Raw genomic sequence first — 25,554 nt, forward strand, 5'->3', positions numbered from 1 at the left:
ACTGGAATACACATGTCCCTATTCAAATTGAAGAAAAAGAGGGGAAAAAAATGAACCAGAACATGTCAAAAACACACATGCAGAAACGCATTTGGAACGCATCTGGACTGCGTTTCTATGGTGTGAACTGACCCTGATGCATTTGTGATACATTTCAGTGCATTCTGAGGTATTTTGCCACGTTCCAGATACATTCCATACAGTAAAGATGCATCATGTTTTATTATTGCTGACTGCACTGCAGTGAAAATACTGTCCATGCGTGTTTTATGCAGATTCAGGGCCAGTTCACCCTATAGAAACACAGTCCAGATGCGTTCTGGATGCGTTTCTGCATGCACGTTGTTGAAGCGTTTTTGGCACGTTCCGGTGTTTTTGATGCATCTGGTGCGTTTTTGATGCTTTCCAGTTAATTTTTTCCCCTCTCTTTTTCTTCAATTTAAATAGGGACATGTGCATTCCGGTGCATTTTTTATGCTTTTTTGATGTGTTCTAGTACAGTTCTGTGCAGGAAAAATGCAGCCTGTTTTACTTTTTTTTTTAAAACGCACTGGAACTGCAAGCACTGAGGTGAGCTATGACATTGACAACCATATCACCTACTTTCTGTGCATTTTGGATGCAGAAAAAAAGAAAACTGAAATGTGTGAACTGACCGAAAGGGCACTGGACTGCATCTGGTGAACCAGCCCTGTGACTCAATCAGGGGCGAACTGACCATTTGGAAACTTGGGCACTGCCCGAGGGCCCGGGGTCAGTAGGGGGCCCCATGAGATGCCCCTGGTACCTTTTTCATAGGCTTTTTTGAGTTTGGGCAAGGACACAGGGGCCCCATGATCCCCTATTGCCTGGGGCCCCATGATTTGTCAGTCTGATAGCGAGTATCATGTTACACATGCATTGTTGTCCCTTCCTCACTCTGTAGGTAGGGGATGCTCTATGTAGTTAGTCCCACCCTTCTTCATGCCTAGTCTCCTCACTTGTATTGTATTCTGCTGGAACTAGACACACTATGATTTTTTGACTCAATTATTGGCTGTATGCAAACAGGGAGGAGTGCAATGAAATGTGCTGCGTTTGGCTCTTTTTTTACTCTAGTTATAGCTCACAAAGATGATCTGGAGAGAAAAGCTGTTTTTCGGGTTGTTCTATGTTTGCATGACACCAGGTGAGTACCTATAGATTATATCCAGTAAAATGTAGACATATATGCCCTCAGGAATACCCAGAGTACAGAGTGGGGAAAGCTCTAGTTCATTCTCTGTATGTACAGGTCTTTGTTGTGTTTGTTTCTGAAGGATACATCTAAAGATTCAGTTTCAAAACTATATGGAAATGTAACAAAAGAATACAACATGCAGAATGTAGTTAGGACTGTTTTGTATTTATTTTCAGAAGTAAGATATTGTTTGAGAAGCACTGATCCTTTGTCCTGTAAATAGTAATAAAATAACACATAGTAACAAATGTACACATGTAGTGGAGATAAGGAGACTGGCAGAACTAATAAAATACAGTCTTATCTTTATTTGCTTCTTTTTGTGCTTTTGTTGAATATACTTGAGTTTCAGAGTGTTTTTTGTTTCCAAGTTGTCCCAAATCCACAACTTGTACCTTAAATAGCTCGTTCACACCACCATCAAAGAATATGATACAAGATATATATACAGCATACTGTATGTTGTATCAAAGTCATCGACTTCTTAGGTGATCCCGGAGGATGTCTTACTGCAGATAAAACGCACGTAGGACCAGGGCTTTCGGCTTGTGACTTTATACTTTACATAAAATGGAGAACAACGGTGCAGTGTTTGATATTCGGCTACAGAAAATTTTACCCCCTTCATGACCGGCTGTTTTTTGCAGTTTGGCACTGCATTTCTTTAACCACTTGCACTCCAGAGGATTTACCCCCCCTTCCTGAAAAGGTCACTTTTTGTGATATGGCACTGCATTACTTTAACTGACAATTGCGTGGTCATGCAACGCTGCACCCCATTAAATTTATGTCATTTTTTTCCCCCACAAATAGAGCATTCTTTTGGTGGTATTTGATCACGTCTGCGTTTTTTTTTGCGCTGTAAACAAGACCAACAATTTTGAAAAAAAAACAACAATATGTTTGCTTAAAACATCAAAAAACCCAAATCAAATGTGCACTGAAATATGTATTTGTTTCTATTGATGTTTTGATTTTATTATGATTCAATGTTTGCAGAGCAGCATTTCAATTCGGTGAGTTATCAATATTTGTATTTCACATGGGGAGAGCAGATATTAAATCTTTCATTATTTATTTATTTCAGGTACTTATATAGCACCATCAATTTATGCAGCGCTTTACATATATATTGTACATTCACATCAGTCTCTAACTTTCAAGGGGCGTGCAATCTGAGGTCCTTAACTCACATTCGTACATACACATACTAGGGCCAATTTAGAAAGGATCCAATTAACCTACCATGATGTCTTTGGAGTGTGGGAGGAAACTGGAGTACCCGGAGGAAACCCACGCAGGCACAGCTAGAACATGCAAACTCCAGGCAGGTGTCATGATTGCGATTTGAACCAGCGACCCTAGTACTGCCAGGTCACTGTGCTGCCCATAAAACTTATCCAGTAAAAAAATAATTTTTAAATAAAATGTCAGAAATTTAGGCCAAAATGTATTCGACGACATGTCTTTGCAAAAAAAAATCCCAATACGTGTAAATTAATTGGTTTACATGAAAGTTATAGCATTTACAAACTGCATTATATATAATGGATTTTTTTTTTACCCTATATTAGTAGTGGCAGTGATCAGCAACTTATTGCGGGACTGCGGCGGGCATTCTGACACTGGGGGGGAACTGACTGCCACTAGTGATGGGCCAAATACCCCCTTGTTCAGTTTGTGGTCGAGCATCCGAACCTACAGAATGTTCGACCGCAACCTTCGAACACGAACCAAACAACTGAGCAGTATCTTACTGCATCTGAGTGTGTGGTAAGATACCGTTCGGTTACTAAAATAGCGCATGAGTTATATTATGAAGTTACATAGTTAGTCTGGCTGAAAAAAGACAAAAGTCCATCCAGTTCAACCAATAAAAAAAAAAAAAAGTTATAATCCTATACCCACAGTTGATCCAGAGGAAGGCAAAAAAACCCAGCAAAGCATGATCCAATTTGCTCCTGATGGGAAAAAAATTCCTTCCTGATCCCCCGAGAGGCAATCGGATATTCCCTGGATCAACTTTACCTATAAATGTTCGTATCCAGTTCAGGGGCGGACTGACCATTTGGAAACTGGGGCACTGCCCGAAGGCCCGGGGTCAGTAGGGGGCCCCATGAGATGCCCCTGGTACCTTTTTCATAGGCTTTTTTGTTTGGGAAAGGACACAGGGGCCCCATGATCCCCTATTGCCCAGGGGCCCCATGAGTTGTCAGTTCGCACCTGATCCAGTTATATTCTGTGTATCTAGGAAAGAATCCAGGACTTTTTTTAAAAGCAATCCACTGAGCTGGCCAGAACCAACTCCTGAGGGAGTCTATTCCACATTTTCACAACTCTCACTGTGAAGAAACTTTTCCATGTTTGGAGATTAAATGTGTTTTCCTCCAGACGTAAAGAGTGCCCCCTTGTCCTCTGTGATGATCTCAGAGGGAATAATTCTACACCGAGTTCACTATGTGAATCACTGATGTATTTATACATGGAGATCATATCCCCCCTTATGTATTATACATGGAGATCATATCCCCCCTTATGTATTATACATGGAGATCATATCCCCCCTTATGTATTATACATGGTGATCATATCCCCCCTTATGTATTATACATGGAGAACATATCCCCCCTTATGTATTATACATGGTGATCATATCCCCCCCTTATGTATTATACATGGAGATCATATCCCCCTTATGTATTATACATGGAGATCATATCCCCCCTTATGTATTATACATGGAGATCATACCCCCCTTATGTAATATACATGGTGATCATATCCCCCCTTCTATTATACATGGAGATCAAATCCCCCCTTATGTATTATACATGGAGATCATATCCCCCCTTATGTATTATACATGGAGCTCATATCCCCCTTTATGTATTATACATGGAGATCATACCCCATTATGTATTATACATGGAGATCATATCCCCCCTTTTGTATTATACATGGAGATCATATCCCCCTTATGTATTATACATGGAGATCATATCCCCCTTATGTGTTATACATGGAGATCATATCCCCCTTATGTATTATACATGGAGATCATATCCCCCCTTATGTATAATAGATGGAGATCATATCCCCCCCTTATGTGATATACATGGAGATCATATCCTCCCCTTATGTAATATACATGGAGATCATATCCCCCCCTTATGTAATATACATGGAGATCATATCCCCCCTTATGTATTATACATGGGGATCATATCCCCCCTTATGTATTATACATGGAGATCATATCCCCCCTTATGTATTATACATGGAGCTCATATCCCCTTATGTATTATACATGGAGATCATATCCCCCTTATGTAATATACATGGAGCTCATATCCCCCTTATGTATTATACATGGAGATCATATCCCCCCCCCTTATGTATTATACATGGAGATCATATCCCCCCCTTATGTATTATACATGGAGCTCATATCCCCTTATGTATTATACATGGAGATCATATCCCCCCCTTATGTATTATACATGGTAATCATATCCCCCCTTATGTATTATACATGGAGCTCATATCCCATTATGTATTATACATGGAGCTCATATCCCATTATGTATTATACATGGAGATCATATCCCCCCTTATGTATTATACATGGAGATCATATCCCCCCTTATGTATTATACATGGAGATCATATCCCCCTTATGTATTATACATGGAGATCATATCCCCCTTGTGTATTATAAATGGAGATCATATCCCCCCTTGTGTATTGTACATGGAGATAATACCCCCCTTTGTGTATTATACATGGTGATCATATCCCCCCTTGTGTATTGTACATGGAGATAATTCCCCCCCTTGTGTATTGTACATGGAGATCATATCCCCCCTTGTGTATTATACATGGTGATCATATCCCCCCTTATGTATTATACATGTTGATCATATCCCCTTTATGTATTATACATGGAGATCATATCCCCCCTTATGTATTATACATGTTGATCATATCCCCCTTTATGTATTATACATGGAGATCATATCCCCCTTTATGTATTATACATGGAGATCATATCCCCCTTATGTATTATACATGGAGATCATATCCCCCCTATGTAGTATACATGGTGATCATATCCCCCCTTATGTATTATACATGGTGATCGTATCCCCCCTTATGTATTATACATGGTGATCATATCCCCCTTATGTATTATACATGGAGATCATATCCCCCTTTATGTATTATACATGGAGATCATATCCCCCTTATGTATTATACATGGAGATCATATCCCCCCTATGTAGTATACATGGTGATCATATCCCCCCTTATGTATTATACATGGTGATCATATCCCCCTTATGTATTATACATGGAGATCATATCCCCCTTTTGTATTATACATGGAGATCATATCCCCCCTTATGTATTATACATGGAGATCATATCCCCCCTTATGTAGTATACATGGTGATCATATCCCCCTTATGTATTATACATGGAGATCATATCCCCTCTATGTAGTATACATGGAGCTCATATCCCCCCTTATGTATTATACATGTTGATCATATCCCCCTTATGTATTATACATGGTGATCATATCCCCCTTATGTATTATACATGGAGATCATATCCCCGTTATGTATTATACATGGAGATCATATCCCCCCTTATGTATTATACATGGAGATCATATCCCCCCTTATGTATTATACATGGTGATCATATCCCCCCTTATGTATTATACATGGAGATCATATCCCCCCTTATGTATTATACATGGAGATCATATCCCCCCTTATGTATTATACATGGAGATCATATCCCCCCTTATGTATTATACATGGAGATCATATCCCTCTTATGTATTATACATAGAGATCATATCCCCCCTTATGTATTATACATGGAGATCATATCCCCCTTATGTATTATACATAGAGATCATATCCCCCCTTATGTATTATACATGGAGATCATAACTCTAAACACTCACACAGGTGAGGCCCTACTGACCATTTGGAAACTTGGGCACTGCCTGAGGGCCCAGGGTCATAAGGGGGCCCCATGAGATGCCCCTGATACCTTTTTCATAGACTTTTTTGAGTTTGGGCAAGGACACAGTGGCCCCATGATCCCCTATTGCCCGGGGGCCCCATGAGTTGTCAGTCCGCCCCTGCACTCACATGTAGAATTGCCTATGAAGCCGGCACCAGCATGTATTGCCTGCATAATCAACAAGATGGGCGATGTGTCTTCCAAGCCTCACTTTTGCTACGGCCATACGCGACATCACTGAAGCTTGGATATGATGAAATCACGCTTCTTTGATGTACGTTTCACCTGGTGGCATCTTCATGACATCACCGGAGCCCAGATATGATGAAATCACGCTTCTTCGATGTACGTTTCGCCTGGAGGCATCTTCCTGACATCACCGAAGCCAGGATACGACAAAATCACGCTTCTTCAACGTCCATTTTGCCTGACAGTGTCTTTCCGAAGACGCCGCCAGGTGAAACTGATTTCTCGCTGGCACCCGGTGATCGCCTGTATGTAAACAATCTCCCCTGTCAGCTCCTGCACACTGCTTTGTATGGTTCTGCACAGCAAAGCAGTGTGCTTGCAATGAAACACACACACATCCTCATAGTAAAGCAGCACATGGTTAACCCTTTGATTGCCCCACATGTTAACCCCTTCCTGCCCAGTGTGATTAGTACAGTATCAGTGCTTTTTTTTGGCACTGATCACTGTATTGGTGTCACTAGGGATGTCAGTGACACTAAGTAAGTTCCCTCCAGTGTCAGAATGCCCGCCGCAGTCCCGCAGCCCTGCTATAAGTCGCTGATCGCTGCTATTACTAGTAAAATAAATAAATATAAAAAATTCCAGTATCTATACCGCCATTTGTAAATGCTATAACTTTCACGTCAACCAATTAATTTACACGTATTGGGATTTTTTTTTTAGCAAAAGCAGAATAGCAAAAGCATGAAGCAGAATACATTTTGGCCTAAATTTATGTCGAAATTTGATTTTTTTTTTAAAGTTTTCTATTGGACATGTTTACAAGCAAAAAGTAAAAAATACTGTTTTTGGCTCAAAATTGTCGGTGCACAAATACCACAGAAAGAAAGTCCTATTTGTGGGGAGAAAAAGAGAAAAAGTAAACCGCACAATTGTCAGTTAAAGTATTCCAACACCGTCTTACAAAAAATGGCCTGGTCGGGGGGGGGGGGGGGGTAAATCCTCTGGAGGGCATGAACTTAAAGATTTCCATAAAGCCTTTCCAGCTGAAAAGAGTGAACATGGTATAAATAAAGTTACATGGGTTAAATAAATAAAGTTCAGGAAGCCCCACAGGTTCAAAGTCTCCACTTACAGGTGAAACTCAAAACATTAGAATATCGCGCAAAAGTTCATTTATTTCAGTAATGCAACTTAAAAGGTGAAACTAATATATGAGATAGACTCATTACATGCAAAGCAAGATAGTTCAAGCCGTGATTTGTCATCATTGTGATGATTATGGCTTACAGCTCATGAAAACCCCAAATCCACAATCTCAGAAAATGAGAATATTGTGAAAAGGTGGAATATTCTCAGCTCAAAGTGTCCCACTCTAATCAGCTTATTAAGCCATAACACCTGCAAAGGGTTCCTGAGCCTTTAAATGGTCTCTCAGTCTGGTTCAGTAGGAATCACAATCATTGGAAAGACTGCTGACCTGACAGTTGTGCAGAAAACCATCACTGACACCCTCCATAAGGAGGGAAAGCCTCAAAAGGTAATTGCAAAAGATGTTGGATGTTCCCAAAGTGCTGTATCAAAGCACATTAATAGAAAGTTATGTGGAAGGGAAAAGTGTAGAAGAAAAAGGTGCACAAGCAGCAGGGATGACCGCAGCCTGGAGGAGATTTTCAGGAAAAGGCCATTCAAAAGTGTTGGGGACTTTCACAAGGAGTGGACTGAGGCTGGAGTCAGTGCATCAAGAGCCACCACACACAGACGGATCCTGGACATGGACTTCAAATGTCGTATTCCTCTTGTCAAGCCGCTCATGAACAACAAACAACATCAGAAGCGTCTTACCTGGGCTAAAGAAAAACAGACCTGGTCTGTTGCTCAGTGGTCCAAAGTCCTCTTTTCTGATGAGAGCAACTTTTGCATCTCATTTGGAAACCAAGGACCCAGAGTATGGAGGAAGAATGGAGAGGCACACACTGCAAGATGCTTGAAGTCCAGTGTGAAGTTTCCATAGTCTGTGTTGATTTGGGGAGCCATGTCATCTGCTGGTGTTGGTCCACTGTGCTTCATTAAGTCTAGGGTCAAGGCAGCCGTCTACCAGGAGATTTTGGAGCACTTCATGCTTCCTTCCACAGACGAGCTTTATGGGGATGCTGACTTCATTTTCCAGCAGGACTTGGCACCTGCCCACACTGCCAAAAGCACCAAAACCTGGTTCAATGACCATGGGATTACTGTGCTTGATTGGCCAGCAAACTCGCCTGACCTGAACCCCATAGAGAATCTATGGGGCATTGCCAAGAGAAAGATGAGAGACATGAGACCGAACAATGCTGAATAGCTGAAGGCCGCTATTGAAGCATCCCGGTCTTCCATAACACCTCAGCAGTGCCACAGGCTGATAGCTTCCATGCCACGCCGCATTGAGGCAGTAATTGCTGCAAAAGGGGCCCAAACCAAGTACTGAGTACATATGCATGCTTATACTTTTCAGAGGTCCGATATTGTTCTATGTACAATCCTTGTTTTATTGATTGCATGTAATATTCTAATTTTCTGAGATTGTGGATTTGGGGTTTTCATGAGCTGTAAGCCATAATCATCACGGCTTGAACTATCTTGCTTTGCATGTAATGAGTCTATCTCATATATTAGTTTCACCTTTTAAGTTGCATTACTGAAATAAATGAACTTTTGCACGATATTCTAATTTTTCGAGTTTCACCTGTATATGGCCCATGGTGTGGTGATGATGCTCACAGAGCGGCTGGCAACCAGGCTTGGTATAGAGGCTACGCACAGTAGGAAGTGTCGCCCTGTGCAAACTGGGGCCGCGTGCACCGGAAGTGATGCAATAGATGACACCAAGAGAGGTGGACCAGGATTCAGGCCAGAAGAATTTGTCACGGGTTGCGGGGCTGTTGCTATGACGTATGCGTTTCGTGCACATGTTCTTTATCAAGCCATGACTTGATACCACCTCTCTTGATATCCTTGGAATCCTTGGTGCATGTGGCTCCAGTCCACACAGAGCGGCACTTCCTACTGTGCTTAGCCACTATACCACGGAAAAAGCCTGGTTGCCAGCCACTTTGTCAGCATCATAACCAGGTGATGGGTCAGCTGTGGATTATCCTTGAAATTCAGTGGGATTGCCCCCATGGTAATCTATAGACATAGACGCTGGCACCGGTTTATTTTAGACATTTATGATGAGGATGGCAGTTGATTGGCTACCATGCACAGGTGCCCAAGATTCTGAGTGAACCAGTTTTAGTAAATAAACCCCTTGGCATGGACTTTATTTTTCACATAAATTTTATGAACAAATATATGAGTTAACTTTTGATTTTACATTATACTTGTGTAATCAGTGACTTTTTACAATTATTTTTATTGATGTAAACACGTCAGAAATATATTTTGTTGTGCATTGTTTGGACCTAGGGATTTGTCTGGGGATGGAAGTCTCCTTTTTGAATTTAAAGTGTTACTAAACTCTGGACCCTGCATTCACTATATCTGGTCTCCCTGGACCCTGCATTTACTATATATGGTCTCCCCGGACCCTGCATTCACTATATCTGCTCTCCCCGGACCCTGCATTCACTATATCTGCTCTCCCCGGACCCTGCATTCACTATATCTGGTCTCCCCGGACCCTGCATTCACTATATCTGCTCTCCTCGGACCCTGCATTCACTATATCTGGTCTCCCCGGACCCTGCATTCACTATATCTGGTCTCCCCGGCTGTTGAGAACTTCCCCCTCTGGCACTCCTCTCTGTTTAAGGGGCACACCCTTTCTCAGCAACTCCAATACATCCCCGAGGCAGGCTCCTCTACTTGCTATTCCCAGTCACGCTGGTCGTTGGTGGAAGCAGCATGCGGATTGATGCAAAGTCCTTTATGCTGATATGGTATAATGTTTATTTCGATTTTGTGTTGGATCTAGGTTGGGTCCACCCTCTTGTTCTCTTTCTCTCCTCTTCTTCTTTCTCTCTTTTTTACTTCTCCGGGGAACAAGGGAGCGCTAACCGCTACTACCCTCCAATTTGGTAAGTCACTTCCTTCTTTACCACACACACCTCACCAGACAGAATGACATGTATCTTTTCCTGGAATGTTAAGAGCCTCAGATCCCCCAACAAACGCATGGCAGTGTTACGTCACTTGCGACGGCTACGCGCAGACATAGCTTTACTCCAAGAAACTCATCTCGCCCACACTGATTTTATCCATATGAAAAAGCTTTGGGTAGGTCATGTTTTCGGCTCTTCCTCCCTGAACAATAAAGCAGGCATACTCATCCTCATTCACAAACGGCTTAGCCCAGATATTGTTTCGGTAGATTCCGACACTGAGGGTCGATTCATAGCAGCGCATCTAAAACTAGGATCCCAAATGTTAGTACTTACTAGCATTTATGCACCCAACTCGCCATCGAGATGGGTTTTTCAAGACCTATCTTCACGGTTGTCAGGATACATTCATTTGCCGCTTGTTGTCGGAGGTGACTTCAACTCAGTTATGCAGGAGGACAAGTCGCAGAGAGTTGACCAATGCCGTCGCCCTTCTCAGGCTCCCTGCCTTATGCCAACTCTGCTATGTAGTTTCATCAAAGCTATGCAATTTATTGATATTTGGCACTTAGCCCATCCAGACGGTAAAGATTACACCCTTTATTCCCCTGTCCACCACTCTTTATCTAGAATAGATTATATTTTCTGCAACCCCTCGATATTGCAACACATTGTATCCTTTGTATTGCAACACATTGTATACTATACACAATATTGCTATATCAGAAAACTCTCCAATCTCTATTAACCTCAGATTATTCAACCACATGCCCCACCCTAAGATATGGCGATTTCCATCGTTTCTGGCGAATAGTCAGGAGTTATCCCAACAGTTACAAGACACTTGGGCAGACTTTCAATCCACAAACGAAGCTCATGTTTCCAATCCGAACCTATTTTAGGATACGGGGAAGGCGGTATTACGTGGCAAGATTATAGCCTTTACTTCCGCTTACAAAAAAGACTCTTACACAGACTCACTGAAGCTAGTAACATTCTTAGACTGACCCAAAGACGGATGGTGGACTCAAACACTCAAGACAATAGGAAGGCTTGGGCGGACGCTAAGCACCATTTTGACATGTGGGCTGCAGCTCAGGAAGCACTACATAAATCATAACTAGACCAACAATACCACAGATATGGCAACAAACCCGATAAGCTGCTGGTGTGTCTGTGCAGGCAGCCTTTTACCCCCACGCAATTTACCTCCCTGAAAGACCCCCAGGGAAAGCTTAAACAAACCCCGGCAGAAATCATATCCATATTAGAACGTTTCTATGCAAATCTATATGGTCCTGATCCAATAGACCAAGCACAAGCAAACTCCTTTCTTGACAGTGTGCATCTACCCTAAATAGACCCAATAGCACTGCAATCCTTAAATGCCCCCATATCACAAGCGGACATCTTTCTGGCCATTAGATCTTTAGCAAGTGGTAAGGCTCCGGGCCCGGATGGGTACATCTCCGAATTTTATAAGCTTATGGCCAAAACCCTCTCTCCTACTTTACAGACGGTTTATCAATCAATCCAGGGGGGCGGTGCATATCTCCCTTCGGCTTCACAAGCCTACATTAAACTAATAGCAAAAAAAGATAAAGACCGGTCTGATTCCGGTTCCTACCGTCCGATTTCACTCCTTAACTTAGACGCAAAGATCCTTTCTAAAATAATTGCTAACCGCTTAGCCACTATTTTACCTTCTCTTATTCTACCATCTCAAGCGGGCTTTATAAAGGGACGCTCAGCCACGTCAAACATCCGCAAAGTGTTCACAGTTTTACAACAAGCTAAAAACAGTCCACGCCAGGATCTAGCGATTATCTCCCTTGATGCGGAAAAAGCCTTCGATAACCTTAGTTTTCAATGGCTACAATTAGCTCTGCTCAAATTTGGCTTTTCTGGACCTTTTACACATCTCATTCAGGCTATGTGCTCAGCCCCAGTGGCTCAGGTAGTAGCAGCGGGACAAATATCTAACTCCATTCCACTTTGCAAGGGAACAAGGCAAGGATGTCCTCTATCCCCCTTGCTTTTCAATTTAGCTTTGGAACCTTTAGCCCGCTTCTTGTTGTTCAATTCTCAATTACATAGTGTCCAAATTGCCCAACAGGAACTACGCTTAGCTCTATTTGCAGATGACATATTCATTTTCACGTCCAATCCGACCCTAGATTTACCATACATCCAGTCTGTTTTCTCTGACTTTGAAGTTGTTCAGGCCTTCGCCTCAATTTTGCGAAAAGTGAAATTCTCCCTCTATACCATGCCTGCCCCCCTGATTGGGCCCGCGACTCTATTTTCAAAATCAGCACAAACAACATCCCCTATCTAGGTATCAAAATTGGAAAATTGGCCTCATCTCTTTACTCCCTTAATTACTCGCCAGTAATACAAAAAGTTTTAAGGGAATTAGAAATGTGGAAAGACCTGCCACTGTCACTCATGGGAAGGGCACACCTCTTTAAGATGGTGAGCTTCCTGAAGCTTTTATATTCTCTGCAGACTATCCCTCTCCTGCTCAAACATACGGATATAGTCAAGTTAAATAAAGCGATTTCTACCTTTTTGTGGAAGGGGCGTCGCTCACGTATAGCTCTCCATAAATTGTTTCTCCCTAGATGTGAGGGTGGAATGGGCCTCCCTAAAATCAGAATTTATAACTTATCTTGCATCCTACGTGTTTGTATAGATTGGCTATCCCACTCGTCCGTGTTTTCCAATTACCAACTTGAATCTGCCATGGTGGGTCCGTTTGATCTTTCGGCCCTTTTGCATTCCAATCCCAATTCGCTTCCTTCCCATCTCAAACACAATCCACTCATACGAGACACACTCATCACCTGGAGGGAGGTCAGAAGTAAACTAGGAGTTCCTCCCTGGCTATCTTGATTCCTTCTTATTCACAATAATCCTTCCTTACCTGTTCCTCAGCATCATGCAGCATACGAAATGTGGTATACCCAGGGTCTTAGACTTGTTAGCCAATTGTATGACTCCGCATCAGGCTCTCCCCTTCCGCTCCAACAAATTCTCAGCTCATTCAATCATAGATACAGGACTTTGACAATACTATCACTGCAGAGCAAATTCTCATGGGCTTTAACACTACTTGTGCATTCAATACAAACGAATTTTGGCGGGAGCAGCAGTTCAAAATTATGCATCACGCTTATATGCCATGCTTGTACTCACAATCAGACCCATCGGTTTCTATCTGCCCGTTATGCGGATCTCACAAGCCATCACTACATCACAGATTCTGGCTCTGCCCAGTGATCTCCACTTTTTGGAACCAACTTTTGAACTTCATACTCTTCATCACTACTCTTCAGCTACCCAAAGACCCGCTGCTCCTTCTATTTGGAAATCTAGAAGCTCCCATGTCGTCTACTCCACACACACAGCTTGCTCTGCTCAGAACTGCCAGACCATGGCTATCCACCTGCTTGATGGCTGCGAGGAGATCTATTTTGAAAAAATGGGTCTCCAATTACATCCCCAGCATCTCCGATGTCCAGCAGGACCTGAACTTCCTACTTCGAATGGATCGACTCGACACCTATACTTCTCCTTCCACACATGGAGCAGAAAAATACATCCGAAAATGGGGTCAATATATTTCAAAAGTATTCACCCCCCATCGGGGGTCTTTAACCTAGCCATAGGAGCATTTTTTTTATCCTTATTTGTTTCTTTTCTCTGTTATTCCATGACGCACTGTGATTTTTTTTAAATTGTTTATGGGGGCAATTGTATATTATAATACCTTTAGCGGAGTTCTTCTACAACTACTCCTATACTAGTACTATGCTTTACCTTTCTTTGCTACTTTTGGACTATACCCTCACATTCTCCACCACTCCCCTCTAATGTTAGCGGACAAGGAGCTCCTCCTTCATTGTCACTCTCCAACACGTACAATAGCGCTGCATTTTAATGTATTAATGTCCTCACCGCTGAGTCATGATTCGAACCTGTGGTCCTATAGCCTTTGATTCCTGACTTTGTAATCCTATGTTCTCCGTATCTCTCCCTGCTGTTCTCTCTCTCTCTCGTTTTCTATGCTGGATTCCCCCTAGTTCTTTTATCCTGTTTTTCCTTTTGATCTATTTTTTCTCTCATTTTTTTTCTTTCTTCTCTTTTTCTTTTCTTTGGCTCGTCTGCACTCACACAAAACTTCAACGTCTTCAGTCTTCTTGACAATTGGTCAACATTGGCTTACATCTGCATATCTCCTCCCTTCTCTACACTTATAATCTCATCTCTGCGTACACTCCTCACCTCGACTACTTCTCCCTGAACCCTCACAATTTGGTAAATTGTATACCTTTTTTGTTCAGTAAGGTTATTCTTCTCTCTACATCTCCCTCTGAATCCTTCCTGCTTCATCGGGGGTTTAGACACATCAGTATATATATATGATTGAACTTGATATCCGCTTAACCTTCACCAGTTTTGGCATGTTGCCATGCTATTTTGTATTGACTAATTTCATTGTTGGTTGATGCTTTGTGTGCAATAAAAACCAATAAAGATTTCTTTAAAAAAAAATTAGTTCTCAGTTATGTAGCGCTACCCCTGGAGATTCTACTGGGTTGTTTAGGTCCCTCTGCCTTTTATTGGTGATCAACAGTCCTCAGCTGGACCCCAGTAACACCAATGCACCAACTTTTACAATGGGCTTTGTAAGGCACATAAACCCTGCAAAAGAAAGCGGTTAGACAAACAAGTGCAATACAGTGTCAGACAATTCATAGAGAAGAACTGTGGAATGTAGTCCAATCATCCTGGGCTGGAATACCTGTTCACAGGTGCCAGAAGTTGGGTGACTCCATGCAACACAGATGTACAGCAGTTCTCAGAAACAGTGCGACTACAACCAAATATTCATGAAGTCATTCAAAGGAAAGCAAAATCTTCAAACATTTTTCAGTTTATATAGTGAATGTTTGAGTTTGTAAAGAAGAATACAAACACTGCTATTTTTTTGAACAGTCTAATATTCACTTTTCTTCAATTTGTTTAGAGGAACAACACAAATTTGATATATTTTTCTTCATGTTTTGATTTGGAATAGAATGTGTAGTGTTCCCAATGCATTTGTGTGTATGGAAATAAAAGCTAATAGAAGGATGTTGAGCTTAATTCACTTTTTTCAACACACTGCTATTATTTTGAAGACAACTGTATATCATTGTGATAGGACATGCATTCTCACCCCCTGTGACAGAGAGCAAGTGTGGACTCCAAGGTAAAGTCTCAGATAGCATGTAAACCATTGATTGGCAGGAATGGTGTAGAGCAGGGGTCTCCAAACTGTGGCCTGAGGGCTGGTTGTGGCCCTTTGCTAGTCTTTATCTGGGGCACTATTCCTCCCAATGATATGAAGCAGTATTCCTCCCACTGCCACCAACAATGGGGAACTATTGATAACACTTATGCGGTACTATTTCTCCCACTAATACCAATGATGGGTACTACTCTTCCTCCTACTGACCACCATCCTTGAGGCCATGTTTATTCTCTCTGATGCTGGGCTCAAAACATTTTCTACCCTTACTGGCTCTCTTAAAGTCTGAAGGACCATTGTTTGAAACGTTTGGAGACCCCTGGTGTAGAGCCTTGGTCTTCTGTGTCACATCTGAATCCTATGGCATCAGTAGAGAGGAAGCAGGTTGGCAAACAACCAACTGTCCTGGTGTGTGGTATCATAAAGCTTTGCATGCAATGAGATCTTACATTGTTCTCCTGCACATAACAGTATAATACTTGAATATACATCGTAAATGATTTTATGATCACCCTCTAAAACCTTGGATAACAGTAACTATAAAAAAATAAATGTTTCTGACATGCCATTGTTATTGCAGTCATTATTATTATTATTATTATACAGGATTTATATAGTGCCAACAGTTTACGCAGCCCTTTACAATGTAAGGGCAGACAGTACAATTACAATACAAATTAATACAGGATGATTCAGAGGGCCCTGTTCATTAGAGCTTATAATCTAAGAGGCTTCAGCATTTCCCATTTGTGGTTGTAGAGTGTCCCATGATAATGAAGGCAAAAATAGCTAGCTTATCTGAACCCACATACAACATACCGTTGGGCTGATAAAAGAGATATCAAAGTGCTTCTGCTACTAGAAACATATGCTGAAGATAGAAAAGCCAACAATATTTAGTAGAAAATGTTCTCAAAAATGTAAATGAGATGTTTTCAGCCTCCTTCAACCATTTCCTATCTACATACACTGACTCCAGCATTGGCTGCACATCATTGCCGATCGTGAACCAGATTCCTGAAAGTGACAATGGTGGACTGTGTCAGCACAGCCCCTTGAGTCGCTATCTGACAGGCTGATGATGCAAGCGCACAATTAGAAGACAGTTGTCACCTCCATTGAAAACCACTGCTGAAATTACACTGTAGTGCTACCCTCTTGAAGGCCGCACGCATTTTCCACACTTGCATCCAGAGTCAGAAATCTGTCCATGAACTTGTTTTTGTTGTTTTATTGAGGGGTTAAATTAAACAACTTGGATGGGGTCTACGGGTATATTGGATGCCCAATAGAACTGAAACAACTTGGAGGACAAATTTCCTAGGTACAAAAAAAAACAGCAGAAAAATAGATCCTAGAATTTCTACTCCCTCTGGAGTGGCTCTTGTCTCTTTACAGAAAAGCTCACAGTCCTTACCAGGAGCACTTAGTCCCCTTGAATGAACCTCTCAGACCCCAAATAACAATCTCCTCATCCACCTGGCTGTCAGGAGAGTATCCCAGGGCAAGGGATTCTGAGACACATAAGTATGCTGTCCCAGGGAGAACTAGTTGGGTATGACACCTGACTGCCCTTTCCCTTGTATTCCCAGGGGGTGTAGAGGTACTTACACTGTCCTCACAAAAATTATATATATACTTGTGAGCTACTATGGTAAATGGTGATTGTGATAATCAATTAGTTACATAAATAAACACACATGTGGTTCGCTGGCACTCACACCAACTCATTAAATAGTGTTTTGTGACTCAAAATAATTAAACCAATAGTGCCGTGCTCCCATATAAAACTATGGCATCCAATATACCTCTAGACCCCATCCAAATTGTTCAACCTCTCAATATAAAACTTATATACCTTGTGATATTGTCTCCAAAATTGTGAATTAAGTATATATCAGAAGTATAATATATAACATATATTACACCCTATAATAATCAAACTAATACAGTGTTGATTATCCCCTGTGAGATCTGAAATTAATATCAGTGAAACAAAGTCAATATATAAATAAACACAAAAAAATAATGGGGGTATTTTGTTTTTCTGTTTGTCTCTTTAGGCCTACTAGCCTCTTTACCTATCATTGGAGATAACTTATTGTGGGCTAAGTTTAGAGCTGTCTGCCTCTTACTCCCTAATGAGGGACTGCATACATATTGGCCTTCATGATTTATACACCTTTTCAAGCATAGAGGTGAACTTTTCACATGGAAGTAGGCCCATGCCGCAATACCCGCGTTGTAGCGGGGTGATTAATTTATATTTATATATTATGCTCTTTCTTAAGCCTATATCTGTCTTGGCACCATTAACCCGAAGATAGCTGGACTAGTGTACGGAGATTGTACATCTTTACCTGCAGACTGTTTGGGGAGTCTCATGGGTCTCTTGCCTGCCCATAGCCTGGTCTTTGCACCCCCATACCCGACAGTTGGATGACACCCCTCTGTGTTGGTCTGAAGGGACCTGGAATTGCTCGCTTTAGGGAGTCCATTGTTACACAATGCATACTGGCTAACTATGTAAGTGGTTACAAATGTTACATATGTTGCTTTTTGTCTAAAATTATATATACAAATATACTGTTCAAATCTGTTTATCATTCTCAGATACATTGCTAGCCCCTGAAGAAGCGACCTTTGTCGCGAAACATGTCGGGCGTTTACTGCACAACTTGAATATCCCCTACCTTCTGAAAGAAATATCCCATTCTCACCATCTATACTTAACACCTTGTTGGAACAAGTTTTCTATGGTTGGCTGGTTGTGGGATATTAGCTGTGGGTTAATTGTGCAATGTAACTATACACAAGATATATTTTAGAGGTGATATGTTAATAAAGGAAAATTGATTTTATTATTTTTTGTGTACTGAGTCTCTGTGCGTAAAAAGTCCACTCAATATCTTTTTCTTCTTTAAAAGATAAGTCTGAGCTTACTAGTTAGTTAGTAAGTAACTAACACTAACCTAACCCCCCAACTCTCATATACTAAACTGGACTAATCACTCCCCCCATCCCAGCCCAATCCTTACTTACCTCCATTGCACAGCTGAGAATCTCCAGTTAGTCCAATTTAGCTGAGGGACTAGAGGGATGGGATACTCTTTAGTTTATGTAAACCTGAACTTGTCTTTTAAAAAGACCCTGACACCAACAAAAAAATAAAAGGTATAAACACAGAAAAATTGTAATTTTAAATGCTCACTAGGAACGATCCAAGTCAACTTCCTTCTCAATACAAAGAGATTATGCAGTGGGACTGCAGGGTCACGGTGGGTGTCAACATGTTCCAGCATCTTAGTGGAGGGGGTTGGCAGGGCCGGGACAAGGGGTGGGCGCAATGGTTTCCCGTAGGGATGGGGGCACCTTCCTTCTGTTACAAGGCTGACAGGAGTAGTGAAAGTGGCAGTGATTTTGACAAGCAAGTGACTGCTGGGTGTAGGGTCCCCTAAGCTAGCACACCATGAACAGGGGAATGGCGGGGGAGAGCAGTTTGGCATCTTTGCCCTGGGCACTGGATGACCTTGTCCTGGCACTGGGGGTTTGGCATTGTGCACTGATCTGGAGGCAGTGCTGGGGATGGATAAAAAACAACACAGGGTTGGGTGGTACCTGGGAAATCGGAGCCAGGTAAGTATAGAGTAAATGAAGTGTAGTGGGAGGTGATGTCATACAAATCAATGATGTGGTCTCCAGACTTTCTACTTACTGAGAGTACACAATATGAGAAATATTCCAGTACAATTACTTTAAAGCAGGTCTATATTCTACAGAGGATCTTAGCTCTTCACAGCTCCCATGTTTGCTAGTCTCCAGTGCAAGTTCAAGCCCAACACCAGAAAAAATTAAATGTAAAAAGTGCGTTGTGAATCAATTACCTGTTTGCACTAACATCCAAATTCCCAGGGCATGCCTTCAGGGGTGCACCTTTTTTTTCAAGGTTCAAGCAGTGCCTTGACCAAGCAGTACTGCTTGGATCTTAGAAGAAGCGGGTACACCCCAAAAACATGTCCTGAGAATTTACATGTTAGTACAAGTTGCAAGTCCGCTATTATGGCTACAATTGCCTCAAGCTCCTCTTGATTGCAAACACTCCTTCCTAAGGGTCCTTTCACACGGGCGTTCTGTATGTCCATTTTTCATCTGTCCATTTACGAATGAAAAACGGAAACCCATGTAATTCTATGGACTAGCGGATGTAAACAGATGATCATCTGTTTATATCCATTAATGTCCACATTCATTTTTTTTTAGAACGGGAGAAAACCCTATTTTTCTTCTGTAAAAAAAAATGGAACAGACAAAACGTGGATGTAAATGGATGTAAACGGACATACAGTCCGATTTTGTATTGGTAAAGAATGTAAAAAACCAATATAAAAACTGATGAAAAAACAGATGTAAACGGATGAAAAATGGTTATGAAAACGGAGGTAAAAAGCAAAGTCTTGATCCTTTTAGCTCCGATTTTGAAAAAAAAAATTGACTGAACTGAAGAAAAAAACGGAACGCTTGTGTGAAAGGACCCTAAATGTCTTGCACTGTAATGGATCAAAGTCACAGTTTCCTCAATGAGCAAAGCTAATATCCTGCTATAGAGACTGGACATTTTTCCCTACTTGTTATCATCTTGGGCACTGGTCTCCTCACCACCACCTTGGGTTCTGCTGCCTCTGGAGTCTATAAGATAGGACCTGGCCAGTGGAAGAGTCACTTCTACCAATTGGGGGGTGTCCCCATCAAGCAGACAGTAAAGTAGACACCCAAAGAAGGACACCAGGAAATAAATAGAACAAGAGAGAAAGATCGTCATGTGAATGTAGCATCAGGTATGCAAAATGGGCATTTGAATAGTTTTCTTTTAATTTTATACCAGCAGTTAGTTACGGCTCTGTGCAGGTCGCTTGTCTTCTGCCACACCAAACTCATCAGAGCATTTTTTTATGGAATCGGATTTGTGTAGAGGGGCACGGTCATAATGAAACTGAAACAGGACCTTCCCCAAACTGTTGTCACATGGTTGGAAGCCCACAATTGTTTAAGATATATTTCTATGCCGTACAATCAACAGAAGCCTTCACTGGAAATGCCTAAACTTAGTCAATTGTGTCTACCTACTTTTGGCCATATACTGTATTGTATTTGGTGCCTTGCGAGATAACAAACACAAACAAAAAATAACACATTGAGCTATTAAATGGTTGAGATGATGGCTACCAGTCTGTAAACTATAAAAATAAATAATTATTTTATGTCATTGCATTTATTAAGTTTCTGTTGTTTTCATTAACAATATAATCATAAATGCATTTTTTTAAAAAAAAGCATAAAGAAATCCAAAACTCACAAAATATAATAGAAAAATAATTTGAAAAAAAACAAAAAGGCCAAAGAACCAGTTCAAGTGTTCAGTGGACAACAGCACATTTTTTTGGCACTGGAATTCTTTATAACACCAGTATGATTTTTTATACACTTATTCAGTCTTTTTTTTGGGGGTTTATAGTATTAGTAATTAAAACTGTTGTATTTTAGCAACGTTATAGCCATGTTATAATATACCACTAACAAGAACTGCAGCTGTGTGCATACTTATCCTTATAATGTTTAACAATATGTGAAGTACATTTTTGTTTTTTTAATGTGTTTTTTTATGTCCTTATACTTTATTTAATATAAAAAAAGTTTTCTGATTAGAAATTTAATTGTACAAATTTGGATTTTTTTTGTTTGTGTTAATGCCAATGGTGAATGCAAATGTGCCGACATATGATTCATCTATTTTGCATATTAGGTGGGTTCATCTGGAAATGTAGGTATCTTGGTAGCTACATTTATTTTGGGCCACTATCTAACATTCTGAAGATGAGCGGTCTAATTTAAAGTGTATGTAGCATCCTGCAGTTAATGTAGTATTTCCTGGAAGGCTACTTAACCACTGAGCACTTTACCATAGCAATATCTAAATGCAGTTTCCTGTCTAATTGGGGTCATACCTATCTACTGTTCACAGAATTTACTCTGTTATATAACCTGTTACTTATTACACATGGCTTTCTAGAGAAAAATGAACCATTTACGTCAATCTCTGCAGACAAAGGAGCTTACCAGTCCAGTCTCTTTATTGGCATAAAGCAGTACAGCCAATGAGCAGCATATTTAATCCAATATTTATATTGCACACCCTGTTCCACCACCTGTTCCAATGAATATTGCCTGTTTTGCCTAGGTGGATGTATTAGAGAGGACTACTGACCTTATTTTTTCGTACTGTGGCAGCTGATGTTCCAGTCTTCTGGTGCAAAATGTGGACAGGCCTTTGAAGCCATTACTCACAACGTCAGACCAGCAGTCACAGAACCGTTTTATATGACTGTAGGTGCGAAAAGGCTCAAATGTCACGAAGAGAGAAAGGAATCGGGCAATAATGATCCCCTCTTCAGTCTATCATGAATGCTGCTGCCAGACTCATCCACCTTACTAACCGTTCTGTATCAGCCACCCCTCTCTGCCAATCTCTCCACTGGCCTCCATTCAGTGTCCTCCATCCCTCTCTGCCAATCCCTCCACTGGCCTCCATTCAGTGTCCTCCATCCCTCTCTGCCAATCCCTCCACTGGCCTCCATTCAGTGTCCTCCATCCCTCTCTGCCAATCCCTCCACTGGCTTCCTGTTGTCCAATGGATAAAATTCAAAACATTAACAATCACCTATAAAGCCATTTATAACTCTGCCCCAAATAACATCACCGATCTTGTCTCCAAATATCACCCAAACCGTACTCACTGCTCCTCCCACGACCTCCTGCTCTCTAGCTCCCTTGTCTCCTCCTCCCATGCTCGTCTCCAGGACTTCTCCAGAGCTTCCCCCATCCTCTGGAACTCTCTACCCCAATTTATCAGACTATCACCTACTCTGCTCACTTTTAGGTGAACTCTGAAAACCTATCACTTCAGGGAAGCTTATCCTGCCCTCAGCTAATGGAATCTTCTATTCCTCCTACCAGTCCATCCCCCACAGTTACTACCTTTTGTACCACTAGCCCCTCCCTCCTAGATTGTAAGCTCCAAGGAGCAGGGCCCTCCTATCCCTCTTGTATTGAACTGTATTGTTGCTGTATTGTCTCCCGTTATATTGTAAAGAGCTGAGCAAACTATTGGCGCTATATAAATCCTGTATAATAATAATAATAAGAAGAAGAATATGATGACAATGATGAGATGATTGAAAACACAACTTCAGAAAAGGAGCAGCTTCACAAGACCAGCTGTCACTACTGAAAGTGGTGGGGAGGAAGCATAGCTGAAAATCATTTTCTCCAGTACATCCTGCCTAGAATAACCAAGCGTTAGTAGCCTGAGTATTTGGGGAAGGGGTATATCCAAGAAACAGGAAAAACAGGATCAGGTGGAAATGAGGAACTGAATATGGATTCTCTACCAATACAAAAGAATTCTTTAGTGGTTCAGTCACCTCTTAAAAATATGAGTAATTTGTTAAATATTTCATAAACAGTTAAACTAGAAAGAGAGGAAATAATCCAAGAGCCTGATCACAGTAAATGACCATAGAGAAATAAAACAGCTATCCGATGCATTTTGGGGGCCCTGAGATCTCCCCTTTGCTCAGGGCTACAAGACATATGTAAAACATATAACATCTCAAATTTAACTATTGCTCTTCATAACAGCCATTGGATGAGTCAGCTGCTCTTTGAAAACCTACATCTCCCATGATTCCTTGCAGTGACACCCCTCCCCATCACTGTACTGCTGTTCTAAATGAGCCAGAGTAAAAAAGCACATCCCCAGGCACCATTTAGATGTACATGTTCCAGGGAGAAAGCTGGTGCTACTGGATGGTGTAGACTTTAGTTATGCAGTTTGCCCATCAGTTGCTTGATTATATTCTTTCAGATCTGCTTCTGGAACAGTAATCGAGCACAGTAATCGATCAGCACAGCTAAAGTCTGCACCATCCAGTGGCAGGCTGGGAGGAACATGTTCTTTTAAAGGGATACTATGGCTGTGTTCTTTCACTTAGACTCATCACTTGTCAGGACATAGGCTTGTACAGTAGCTTCTGCTCTCATTGCAAATGAATGGGTGGCTAGAAGAGGGGAGATAATGAGAGCGAAGAATGCATTGTAGACACGTATAAAAAGGAAATGAATGCAGATGGAGATTTCTGGAAGTATTCTAAGCTATTTAGGGGGACTAAATGTTACGGTTACTCTAACAGAGTCTTATAATTTTTATCTTTAAAAAAAAAATCCCACTCTTTACAATCACAACCAGGGATGGGACAAGAGGTGGGTAGGAGAGGTGGCTGCCCTGAGCATTGTGGTATCATGTGAGGTGGGGGGGGGCACCGCAAGGAGATTGGTGGGGTAGAAGATTTGTGCTGGAAGGGAGAATTTTGGGGGGCAGCAGAGAGTAAGTATTGTTCTAGGAATTTTGAGGAGGGGGGTTATGCTAAGAGTGGTGATTTAGGGGGATTCATGTTGGGAGGGGGAATCAGGGGAAGAAAATGTTTGCTAGATGGGGGGATTGGGGAGTAGTTTGTGCTAGGAGGTGGGATTTGCAGTGGGGGGTGGGGGGAGAAGATGTGTACCTGGATGGGAAATTTTAGGGGTAGAGAATTTGTGCTAGGAGAAGTGATTTTTTTTTGGGGGGTAGGAACATTTGAGCTAGGGAGATTTGGGGAATGAGGGGGTGAAGATTTGTGCTGGAAGGGAGATATCAGCAGGGAGGCGGATTTGTACTGGCGGGGATTTATGCTTAGGGGGTAAGCATGCATATTAGTGCTCAGTTTTATTTGGGAGGGGATATTTGCTTTCACGTAATGTTCATACATTTTGGGGGGGGGGGGGTGCAGTTTGGCATGTTCGCCCTGCGCAGTTGTCCCAGCGCTGATCACTCCTTATTCATGTCATCAGCTTTTGGCAGCACCTATATTTGTAAGCAACCACTATATTATCAAGGATGAAGCACAGGAAGGGCAAAATTAGAACCAAAATATCCGATGAACACCTTGAGAATTCATTGAGAATTGCTACTCCATCCATCCAACCAGATATTGATGGATTCGTTTATCAAAAACAGTGTCAAATATCGCACTCGTTTTATATTGCGCCTTCTACTTTTATAATAAAAAAAAAACTACAAAAAAAAGGAAGTTTTATTACTCAGTAGGTACATTATCTATATCTGTGATTGGTAACTTGTGATCTGCCCTCATTTTACTGCTCATCGGCTATCCTTCTTGTTAGTGTATTTTATGTGCAGCCCAAGACAACTCCTCTTCTTCCAGTGTGGCCCTGGAAGGTCAGAAGATTGGACACCCCTGCTCTAAAACATTCCATTTATTTTTTATGTATATTTCTATGTTGGTACATTTGATTTGTTTTATATTGAAGTCCATACACCACCATCATAAATATACAATTTGTTCCTTATTTGGAGTATGTGTGGGTGTGTTTTTTTTTCCTGGCGTGGGGTGGGAACAGGGCTGTGGATAAGGGAGTACCACCAGTCCTCCTGTACGGGGCCCAGGCCAGCAGGGGGGCCCAGGCAGCTAGGTGAATTGAATATGAGCATGGAGGGTGATTGGCACAGTGGGGGGGGGGGGGTAATTACTAGAACCGATCCCCTGTATGGCTCTCTCTGCAGCATCTGAAACCTGGCTTTTTCTCCTCTCCCTTCTGCTTGCTTTCATCAG

The 25,554-nt window shown here is 41.6% G+C and overlaps 1 protein-coding gene across 3 annotated transcripts in view; it reads left to right on the forward strand.

The window, feature by feature from the left end:
* The first annotated feature begins 633 nt into the window (after window positions 1-633).
* LOC149439223 (CD48 antigen-like) overlaps window positions 634-25,554 on the forward strand; it is a 107,531-nt gene continuing 82,610 nt past the window's right edge. Inside the window, exon 1 of one of the 3 annotated variants that reach the window (XM_089659285.1) lies at window positions 634-1,168. In XM_089659285.1, coding sequence (XP_089515411.1) covers window positions 1,114-1,168 — 55 coding nt within the window. In that variant the 5' untranslated portion in view covers window positions 634-1,113. The remainder of the gene's footprint in view (window positions 1,169-25,554) is intronic. The other 2 variants (XM_089659284.1, XM_089659282.1) reach the window with 2 other exon arrangements.

Source organism: Staurois parvus, unplaced genomic scaffold (assembly GCF_062004578.1).
Source record: "Staurois parvus isolate SC_StPar_1 unplaced genomic scaffold, SC_StPar_1.0 ptg001146l, whole genome shotgun sequence".
NCBI classification, from domain to species: domain Eukaryota; kingdom Metazoa; phylum Chordata; class Amphibia; order Anura; family Ranidae; genus Staurois; species Staurois parvus.